This window comes from Gracilinanus agilis, chromosome 1 (assembly GCF_016433145.1).
Source record: "Gracilinanus agilis isolate LMUSP501 chromosome 1, AgileGrace, whole genome shotgun sequence".
Taxonomy (NCBI): Eukaryota; Metazoa; Chordata; class Mammalia; order Didelphimorphia; family Didelphidae; genus Gracilinanus; species Gracilinanus agilis.
The window spans coordinates 125762304-125774307 of NC_058130.1; the positions used below are offsets into that span (position 1 = coordinate 125762304).

Sequence of the window (12004 nt, forward strand, 5' to 3'; positions counted from 1 at the left end):
AGAACTTAGGAAGATGATAACATCTCAACTTTCATTTTTTTATTAAATAGAAGAGGTTAAAATGAAATCGCCTCAACATTAACGTAAATATTTTTTCTAACCTATAGCAGTTTCAAAATTATAATGTACTTTCTTGTTTGAGGAAAAAAGTTTTCTGACTTTATTGTACCATTAAGCACAACATTCTGAATGCAAGTCAGCACTATAGGTAGAATCAACAGATATCATTAATTAGAAATTTAATTCCCAAAGCATTAAGATATTAGAGATTAAGATATAAGATATCTCCTTTCTTACTCATTATAATCCTCTAATAACAAATGGCAGCCAGAATATGAACAAGTAAAAATTCTACAAGGAACATTAATAAATAACTACATTGCTCCTAGTTGTTAAACAAGTACTCTTTCCTATAAAACAAATTAAAAATAAAAATTGTCTGGTTTCATTTACCCTTTTTCTCTATTCTACTTTGTTTAACTCTTGCCCCTTCTGGCATCAATAAGGAATGATGAAAAAAAAGAGAGCCAAAGACAGTAACTAGTTCATGCTTTTGCATTTAAGGTTTTAATCAATCCTAATATAATTGAGTTTTTTCTCAAAGTAATTATAACCAAATTATTATAGCAAACAAGTACTTTGTAATACACAACTAATTAAAAACCATTCTGAAACAATAAAAAAATCCCCACAGCAATAGACCCTGCTGTTGTAGGTTTATTAAAGTAAAACTTCCATTGACATCAATGGGAGTCTACCTGAGTAAGAAATGCAGATGCCTAAAATATCAGAATTACTTTTTTTCACTGTCATTCAATTTAAAATAATAAAAGAATAGGAACATATTATTAAGGATTACCTGTTCTGTCAGGGTCTCACTGTCTTTATGTTTCCCTCGTGACCACTGAATTCCACCGTTTCCAGTTATTATAATGGTTGCAAAAATCTCCTCACCTGAAGGACCTCTGCTAGGTTCTTTTACTTCAAATTGTTCTGAGTAGAAGGCAGACTGAAGAGTTTCCAGATTTATAAGATATTTAAGTTTCAAGTTTCTGGCAGTAGCTTTGCATTGGCTGAACTGTTGAATAAATCTGCGGAATCTGTACCTTATTCGCTTTCGAGTCAAAATATGATAATCTTGGATCTTTGCTCGAACACATTTTGGTAAAAAGGTCTTGTAGCTAGTGACACAAGAACACAAGAAATATTTAATTAGGACTAGTAAATCTAAATTGAAATAGCTAACAGCTGTCTTACACACAAAGCAATGCATATATGTATATGCAGATTGCAATGTAAGCACAGGATAATCTCAAATTTATAGTAGAAACTATCCTTTTCTACTTTGATTTTTCTAATATTAAAAAAAAGCTGCAAAACCAAATTATGTTAAGTGGATAAGTTTAATATCTATGAGGACCCAAAACCAGATGAATGGCATTGCCAAAGAAAGTTATAATGATAACATGCAATATATATTTCCTCACTGATGGCAACAAAATACATACAATTCCTGTTCTATTGTTTGCTGCACCCATGCAGGGACAAATTAATTTTAACTGGAGAGGTGGATAAACAATAGAAATGTCATTGTGAATAGTCACATTAAGAAAAATGAATGCTTTTAACAATTAGTATAAAGAGTAACCACCACATTTCTCTCCCTGATCCTTAAAATCTAGTCCTTATATAGATTACCAAGGGATTCACTAAATCTGAAATTTTATTTACATAAGTGAGAATGGAGAGTTGACATAAGAGGACTTTGTATAATTTATTTGGAGAAGAAAAGGGGAGGCTAAAATGGTATCTTAATTATAAAAAATATGTCATACCTCAGGGTCAGAAAAGAGAGACAGATTACTTTGGGAATGACATAGAAACCTTATGGCTTGTTGGGATATGAAAGCATCTTGATATTTCTCCAAATCAGACTTGCCAACATGGACATTCCTATTCTACATCTGTGGTCTTCAAAATGAGGGCTGTGGCCTCTTGATGGACTATGGTGGCCAATCCTCATTGTATTTTATTCATTTTTGTTATTGTGTGGAAAGGGATTTTATTTTAGTATATCTTGTGTGTTATTACTATATAGAAATGCTATTGATATTTGGGGATCTATTTTGGAACCTACAACTTGGCTGAAAATACTAATTGCCTCAATTAGTATCTCTGTTGATTCTATAGATTTTCTAAGCAAACCATCATATCATCTGTAAATAGGCACAGTTTCATCTCTGTTTTTATCTATCTTTATGCATTTAACTTCTTTCTCTTTTCTTACTGAGATTGCTATTATAGTTATATCAAATAAATAACAGTAGAGAGAGTAGGTACTCCCTTATTTACTGGGGAAAGTTCTGCAATCCCATGGCACACAATGTTTGCTTTTGGTTGTAGATAGATGGGTTTGATGGTATCAAAAAAAGTCCCTCTATGCCTTAATTTTGTAAGTTTTTTAGCATAAAAGAATGCTATCCTCTGTCAAAGACATTTGTATCTATTAAGATGATCATGTGATTTGGGGATGCTTTAGTTTTTAAGACAATTCTGTTGATTATTTTCCTATTTTGAACCATCCTTGAATCCTTTACATAAAACCTATTTGGTTATAATGAAGAATTTTTGTAATGAATTACTGTAATCAGTTTGACAGGATTATATTTAAAATTTTTGAGTCAATGTTTATTAATGATATTGGTCTTTAGTTTTCTTTCTGTGTTCAGTCTAGTTCAGACATTAGGGCTATATTTGTCTCACAAATGGATTCTGGTAAGGTTCTTTCTCAATTTTTGAAAATAATTTGTTAAGTATAGAAACAAATTGTTCTTTAAAAGTCTGATAGAATTCTGTGAATCCATCAGGTCCAGGTCTCCCCACCTTGTGGTATTTGTATAGTTCCTTTACACCTAGATCTATTTCCTTTTCTGAGACTGGGTTATTCAAGATCTCTACGCTAACTTTCTGATGGTTTGAGTTTTTTAAATTTCTTTTTCTCTATTCTCTATTTCTTTTGTATTTCCAATTTTGTTAGTATATAACTGGGCATATGTTCTGATTATTCTTTTTATTTCTTCTGGTTTTGTTGTGGTTTCACTTTGCTCATTTGCTATTTCATTGATTTTCTGCTCTTTTCTATTTAATCAGATTATCTAAAGATTAATGACTTCATTAGATTTCTCAAAGAACCAGCTTTTAGTATTATTTCTGTTTTTTATTTTAAATGTATTCATTTCTCCTCTTATTGTTAATATCTCCTCTTTTGTGTTTATTTTAGATTGGTTTGTGAATATATATGATTGTAGTTGTAAGGATATAATTTTTCCCCTGAAGTCTGCTTTAGCTGTATCTCAGAGTTTTTAGTATGTTATTTCATCATTATCATTTTCTTTTCCATAGTTACTGTTTCTAAGATTTTTTTCTTTGATCTACTCGTTACTTGGGATTTCATTATAAAGTCTCCATTTGGGTTTATATCTTTTGTTTGTGATTTCTGAAGCAATTGTTATTTTTATTGTATTTTGATCTGTAAAGGTTGTATTAGCTACAAGTATAACATAAAATATAACTCCAAAAATTATATAATTCCTCATTCCCAGAACAATGTCATTATTGTTAGGTGTCAGAAAGAACACTACTACTTCATTGTAGGGTTCCTCCCCCAACACATCCTCAATTATGTAGCCCACTACTGATCTATAGTCTCCCCTTATTACCATTTTTTCCACATTTCCCTCAAAAGCTCCTCCTTGGGGCCATACTCTCTCACTCTCCCAGGTACCAATTGCCCACTAGGAGTTCCAACTCCCTTCTATGAAAGTACAATGAGTAGGCTTTTCAAGCACCAAATCTCTCAGGCCATATCCAGCACAGGGTCCTGATCTCCCTTCAAAGACAATCTCTCTTCACCCAAAGGAACATTCATCTGAATAATTCCCTCTCACTACCAAAGTAAGGCCTCCTTCCTTTCTCCTCTTTTGCAACCCTTCCTTCCTACTTCTCATCCAATTACCTCTATGCTTTTCTCTTTCTGAGATTGCAAGTCATCTTCCCCTTTCTACTCATTCCTTTCTTCTCATTGATACTTCCTTTCACATTCCCTCCATGTTTTAATGTAGTGTCACAAAAATAAAAACATTGATTCATCTATAGGTAGGTTAATGCCAGGTCCTATTCATAATGTCCTCTCTCTTTGCTGTTACCTCCACCAGATTTCCATCTTCATCCCTTCATCGCTCCTTCTGCACCTTTAGGGAAAAGTTTCTTATTGGTCACTCTACTGCCACTCTGTTGTTCTTGCTTTCTTTGGCGGCTACATTTATTTATTCTTCCTACATACCTGTTACTTAGGATGGTTAAGAAACAAATAATATCTTCAGCTTTAGTTTTCTTTCCTAAAATTTTTCAAATACTTCTTTGTTCTTGAACATCCATCTTTTTTCATTTATGATTAAGCTCAGATTTGTAGGATAGGTCACCTTGGGTAGCATCCTGAATTCCATTACTCTTCAAAGTGCAATTTTCCATTCCCTCACATATTTTCTGATGAGTGTAGAAGAGTCTTACATTATTTAAATTTCCTTTACTTTATATTTGAAGGTCCTCTTGCATCATTTGCAGAACTTGTCTCTGAAGTGAATTGTTAAGTTTAATCATTATTTGTCTTGATACTTGCAGCTTTGGGTTTCTTTTTCCCTTCCAATGTGATCTGTGAATACTTTCAATTGTTATATGCTCTTGGTCTAGAATTACTAGGCAGTCCTCTCTTTTATTATTTCTTGCATTTTACTCTCTTCTGGGAGATCTATGATATTTAGGTTGTCTCTACTCATCCTGTCTTCAAGATCAGTATGTTTGGTGCATAGTGAGATTATTTTCTTCTAATATTCTTTTTTTGCTTCTCTTCATCTATATTGTCCTTCACATCTAAATATTATATTCTCAATCTACTGTTCTTTGGTGAGACTTGCCATTGAAGATTCCAGTTTTTCTATTCTGCCTATTGTTTTTGCTGAACAGAACATAAAATCTGCTCTAATAATTTGTATTTCTCTTTTGGACCATTTAGAAATAGCATGTTGTGATTCCATGTTCTCACATTCCACAAGGACCTTTGTCTTAACAAGTAATGAATTATTTTCCTTTGTTTCTCAGTATTTATTCATAAATGTCTGACCTTGTTAACTAGATCTGAAGGCCATGTTTCCTTCTGTTTTTAATGTTCTCCTTGTTGACTGATCTGTTTATGGTCTCTGAGTTTTTTTCCTCTTGAAATCTTTGATAATTTGTTTTTTCCCCCTATTTACTTTCTGATGCTGCCCTTCCTGAAGGTGGTTTTCTTAAGGACTGGATCTTAAAGCATCTCAGCCTTCTCCCATACTGGTATGCTGTCCCAGTTTGGTATCTTTGGGCCATTATTTGTATTTCAGAGGAGACTACCATGCTGATGCTACAAGCACTTGGCACTAGCAGTTCAGAGCTTTACAATGCTAGTGCTATAAGAATGTCTGCCACAGTGCTAGTTGTCTTTCACAACCCAAGCAAACTTCTGCAGCTTGTAACTGGGGGTTGCCATGGAAATGGAAAGAAGGAATTAGGTCCGGGGCATGGAGGTGGGTTTTGTGGGTAGACTCCAGGGGTCTGCTAGTTCAGTCTTGCTATATTAGTAGCATAGAAGGGGGGGGGGGGGAGAGGTGCTGAGTGAGCTCAGGGTTAACAAGCATTAGTTGTGCATTTTTAGATTTTTTTAAACTTTCTTTTGGATTCTGGATATCCTAGGCCATGAAGACAGATAAAGTTGCTTTATTTCTGGTACAAAAATTTATGCATTATGTGAAGACATCTGAGAGGTCCTGGAATTCAGAGAAAACATATAGCCCTCCATCTTGTTGCTCATGGCTTCTACCTCCACTTCTAAAGCTTTCCTCTACTACTCCTTTCATTCCTCTCTTTGTAGGCTTAAGGTACTTGGCCAATCTCTCTATCTCCTTATCTAAATCTGGTTCCAAATACCATATTCATATGAAGAAAAAAAATTCATCTCTAGAGTATTTACATTTTAATATGGATGAAAGTCATAAACTACTAACTAGACAAATGAAGCACCACTGGATGAGAATTTTTTTAAAGAAAAAGCAGCTTTCTAGCCCTCTCAAATCAAAACAATACATATCAAAAAGGCCTAAGAATACTTAAAAAGAAATAATACAAATAGACATGGAGAAAACTATGAATGAAAGGGTATGGTAGAAAGATGTTACTGAAGGAATAGAGGTTATAAAGTCAAATATTCAGGGAATAAAATGAAATTCATTCAAGCCTGTATATGATTTTTTTATGCTTTGTGAGGTATGAGTCATTTCAGCTTACTGTGGTCTCTAAACTTGAAAGAAGAAAAGTCACATTAATAAAAATAAGGGTAGGATAATAACAGCTATTCATTCATATCTTGGGCTTGCTTCAAAGTAGATTTATATAAGCTATATCCTACTTATATAGGGTATTTAAAATTTCATCTTGAGAAATTCTCTCTTCATGTTCTTCCTGGCTTGATAGGAAAGTATAGCTGCTCTAATATTAATTGATTAACAAATATCCAATGAGCACATAAAAATGCTCTGATGCAGACTTATTATTTTAAAAATCTAATAAAAATGTTTTCACTAGTCTGGTTTCCACTTGAGGTACAGAGGTAACAATGATTTTTTTTCTTTATTCTTCTTAATTTGTTTGTTATATTAAAATTCCTAGGTATCTCGCTCCTTTCCTCCCCTCCTCACTCTAAAGAAGGCACCATTTGTTGAGAAAAAAAATTTTAACCCTTTCCTTCTGTCTTAGAATTAATACTAAGTATCATTTCTAAGACAGAAGAGTAGTAAAGGCTAGGCATTGGGGTTAAGCCATTTGTCCAGAGTCACATAGCTAGGAAATGTTTGAGGCCAGATTTGGACTCAGGTCTCCCCAACTCCAGGCCTAGCACTCTATCCAGTGAGCCACCTACCTGCCCCAGGAAGACATCATGTGACAAATATATACATGTAAATTATGTCTCTTGGTAACATTGCTTTTTTGAAAACGATGTCAACAAAATATAAGTTGTGTTTGGTCTTACCAAAGTAGAAAGGCTTCAAATATGGATTAAATACTTGTAATTAGAGAGAACTACTCTAATGTCTGAAGAGGTTCACCATCAAGTTCCAGAGGTTGTATATTTTTTTTATTAAAGCAAATCTTCCATGTTATAGAGGAGTGGCAAACTATTTTGATGGAGTAATTACATTGATTAAATTACAGAGAACTAAAGAATTAAACTAGCTAAGTTTTAAAAAATCACTTAAGTTCTTTTTATGATTTCCTAAAGGATATCCTATGTTATAAATGTTACTGAGAACAGGTCATAGGTACAGGCATAAAAATTGTTAAAAATCTTCTTAAATATAAGAATTAAAAAACTAAAAACTTTACTGTTGTTATTTATGTATGGTACTGAAGAGCTAAAAAAAAAAAATACCTGGTAGAGTTATAGACAGCCAGTGGGGTCTGATCCTTTTCTTTAGCTATTCTCATAATATCTAGGACAGCCATCCCAAGACATTCTTCCTGTGTTTCATGAGTCACAGGCACTTTGATCCATCCATGCACAAAGTCATCCCGCCACTAAAGGTGAATAGGAAGTTAAGAGGAAAATTTTTTCATTAGTTTCAGCATCACATTGTTAGCTAAAATACATTTTCCAAAATCTATGCCTCTGTGAGGGGAAAATCAGTCACAGTGATTTGTGAAATTTTGCCATAAAGCTCCAGTGAAATGTCTTTTACTTCAGCAGAAAAACATCTGGTTTTAACTAGGCTTCTACAAAAAGATATGGAAATAACTTATTTCAGTCTGTACATTTGTGATGTTGAAATGGCTATGCATTCACTAAATATTTAATGGATACCTACTATGTACAAGGCACTATTCTAAAGAATAATAGCCTCTAACAGTTATACAGAGCATTAAGATTTGCTCTTTCCATATATTTTCTCATTTCATCCTCAAAATCTGGGTGGTAGGTATTATGAATAGACCTATTTTATAGGTGAGGTGAAGAGAGTTGGTGACTTGCCTGGGTCCACAGTTTGCAAATGCTTCAAAGCAGTATCTGAATGTAAGTCTAATATTGATTGACTACTGCAGCTAGTGGCACAGCAGATAAAGCACTGGGCTTGGAAGCAGGAAGACCTAGGCTCAGATCTGGTCAGACATTTCCTTGCTGTGGGACCCTGGGCAAATCACCTGACCTCTGTTTGCCTGTTTCTTCAATTATAAAACAAGGATAATAATGGCATCTATACTGTGGGGTGGTTGTAAAAAATAAATGAGATGATATTTGTAAAAAGAGCTCAACACTATGCCTGGCACACAGTAGGCCTTCTATAAATGCTTGTTTTCTTTTCTTTTCCTTGTCTCTCAGCTGCCAGTAACTGCCAGGAAAAGAACCATGAAGAACAATATCTTTGCTATAAGCCATTACCAAAAACTAAAACAAAGACAACCACTGGAACTGAGGGAAGGGGTGTAAATCTTTGTTAACTCCTTGGCTTTTCACTTGTGCCACTTTGGTAATCTGCCAGAAATATACTATTAAGCCCAAGTTAATCTAATAGTTTTTCTTAGTCTATTTAATTTTGCTTTCATTCACACTACTAGTTTAGTAGGTACTAAAATAAAGTTAATCTCTTTAAACAAAAATATGTGAATTAGTTCAAGACAGTAGATAAACACAAATGCTAAAAGTACTAAATAGATAGTAGAGGAAAAAAAACACTGGTCCTAGAGTCAGAGGACTTGGGCTAAAATCCCACCTCTCACATTACCTAAATGAATGACCTTAATTGACATTTAACCTCAATGGACCTCAATTCCTTCATCTATAAAATGAAGGTCTTGGGCTAGATAGCCTTTGAGCTATTATTAATAAATGTAATAGACACAGCTTTCAAAAAACATGAAATGGCCACCACATGGCCTTTCATGAATTTTCATATAACTCATAATTTTATGTCTTAGATTTTACTATCTATTTTTAAAGTGTCTAAGGAATTATCTAGGCAAAAAAACAAAGTTCCTAAAATGTTTCATTGTCTTACTTCCAACCATTTAGAAAATAACTATATGAATCTGCTACATGAATTTATAGATCCCTATAAAAAATTCAGATCACCTTTCATGAGACTCTTCTTAAATATATCCTATGTATATTAAGAGGTCCTGGGGTAAAAAAGTAAAGAAACCAGGAAATTAGAAGCAGGACCAGTTTAAGGAATCTAGTAGCATACATGAAACTATATTCTACCTTCTATAGCCTTAAGACAAAAAACCCCTAATAATGTGTTCTTCTGCACCTGCTGACCAAGACAGGTATCAGTTTTGCTTCTGTATGAAATTGGCTCTGATTAAAAAACATACAAAAGAAAAAACTTAAAAAAAAAAACAAATATAAAGGGAACAAAGCATACCTGAGCAAAAAGGTAAGACATGACAAAATCATCAAGAAGAGGGGCCTCTGAACCTCGAGATATTCCATACCGATAAGTTCTATTACTTCCATTACAATACCAATGAGGAAAATAAAACCTAGGAAAAAGACAATTAATAGTACTAAGTTCATTTTCAACTAATACAATGACACCCAGTATCTAAATCTTTGAAGGATTAAATCTTGTAAAGATAAATGGCCATGCCAGCAATTGACACAAGTAGATTAGATGATCATATATTATGAATAATAATGATCATTTTAATCCTAGTTTTAAAGCTGTGTCTTTTAAGAGGATATCTGACAGGAAGAAGGGAGGAATGAGAAAATGTCAATCTAGTCAGAAAACTTGAGAAACATTTATGAGCATGAATACCACCGATCTCTTTTTCCAGTCAGACTTAGCAGTACTGAAAAAAAAAATACAAAAAAGCCTTTTAAAGGTGGTTGCTAACCCCACAACCCTTCCTCAATATCTCACTACTGGCCTTCTTTTCACTCCAAAATATGAAACAATTAAGCCAATTTTAATGAGTAATCAAAAACTTAATCTGATCTAACAATAAAATTATTCTTCTGAAACATCAGAGGTTTCCCATCTCCAGAGAGCAAACCTTTGCTCCTAAAAAAAGATTCCTGATACAAACACAACTTATGTTTCATTTTCATTGCCTGACCACCTCCTCCCTTCTGGAATTCTCTAGTTCAGTGATGGACAAACTTTTTAAAGAGGGGGCCAAAGGAAAGGAAATGCTCATCTGTCAGTCTGTTTCTAAGGCAACTCTTTCGAAGTTTCATTGTACTGTATCCTACTCATTGTATTCGTCAGATTAGGAATAATGTCCTGTAGCTGGATAGAACATTTCAGGGGGCCGCATCTGGCCCATGGACCATAATTTGCCCATCACTACTCTAATTTATTACACCTCTCCAAATAGAATATAAGCTCCATGAAAACCAGGGTTGTTTAATGTTTGTCTTTGTGTCCCCAGTGCCTAGCCAGATTCCTAAACATGGCAATCCAATATGGAATTATTGATTCCATGTTGCCTGTCCTCTCACTCTCCAAAAGAATGTAAGCTAGATGAGATCAGTGTGTTTCCTTTTTAAAAAAAAAATCTGAATCCCCAGCTCCTGGTGCAAAGTAGGCATAAATAAATGCTTGCTAATTTGAACTGAGATGTCTAGAAGACATCAAGTGGAGAAGTACATTAGGTAGTTGTTGACATGGGTCTATAAACTCAGGATAGAAACTACAGCTGAAAATGCAGATCTAGGAGTCATAGCTAAAAATGCAAGATTTTGTAAAATAGGTATGTAATGAATCTTACTTGAATTTAAGATATATATATTTGCAAAAACCCATCTTTTCCTCAGAAATAAAGGACAAAAAATTACTTGTTCTGAAGGGGGGCTATCCATTTGGAATTTTGTTTTATAATATAAAGAGCACATTTTAATGAGAAAAGTTCTTTATCTCGTAAATTTTCAAGAACATTAACTGTCCTCACTAGGTTGTGTTTCCACAATTACAGCCATAAATGTTGAACTCTTAGTCACTTCCAAAATGCAATTAGCCACAAAATTTTATTCCTAGAGCATTTTGATTAACCAACCTTTTACTGTTTTACACAAGGGGGATTAAGTTCTGATTTTTCCTCTGTTGGTTTTAATATCTTAATTTTTGTAATTAACTTGAAAAAATGTCATCCACCTGCCCTTTTCTCCTCTTCCTCAGATAAAATATTTTACTACCTTATTTGGAAAAGTACCTTATTCGGTAGAGTACGTTGTACCTGGTTGCCTCATCTACATGGAAGACATGATTGGGAGGATACCAGATCCTCTCAGCTTCACTCATTAAAGCAAACATATTATGATAGACAGGTGTGATGCCTACGAAAACAGAAAAATTATCAAAGCTGTTAGTAAATATAAATGTGAAATTTAAAAGCATACATATTTTAAATTTCCAATTGGCATTGGTGAAATGTACATACAACAAGAAATTTGCATATACCAAACATTCCTTTTTTAGAAAACTAGCATGATAGTCAATAGCAGCTCGAGTTGCTTCAAATACCATTAGTTTCCTGCATTCTACAGAATATAAGTGAAAACACAGGAATGGGAAGCAAAGATTTGGCTATGGCTGCATTCAAAATTGGATAAAATAATGGTCAGGTGTTGATTTTTCTTCTCTTCAAGTGACAATGTTTTTGATATAAATTAAAAAACCCCTAGAATGAAGGACATATTGTTTTAATAAGAAAAGATATGAAAAGGCAATAAAATATTTTATAATCAATTACTAGTAAATTACAATAATGACAAAACATGAATAACATTGCTTCATTTTATTAACATAAATCATAATCTGCTTAATATATCCAGAAACAAAATAGTCTTTTAAATTCTGCTTAATCCTATAATAGATACAATATATTGAAGGATAATTACTTAAGAAATATAAATACAAAA

The 12004-nt window shown here is 33.5% G+C and overlaps 1 protein-coding gene across 1 annotated transcript in view; it reads right to left on the reverse strand.

Moving 5' to 3' along the window:
- JAK2 (Janus kinase 2) overlaps positions 1-11385 on the reverse strand; it is a 67500-nt gene extending 56115 nt beyond the window's left edge. The window contains exons 1-4 of the mRNA XM_044656661.1: positions 11296-11385; positions 9504-9621; positions 7514-7659; positions 860-1181 (exon numbers count right to left, since the gene is read on the reverse strand). Coding sequence (XP_044512596.1) covers positions 860-1181; positions 7514-7659; positions 9504-9621; positions 11296-11384 — 675 coding nt within the window. The 5' untranslated portion in view covers position 11385. The remainder of the gene's footprint in view (positions 1-859; positions 1182-7513; positions 7660-9503; positions 9622-11295) is intronic.
- Between the last annotated feature and the right edge of the window lie 619 nt (positions 11386-12004).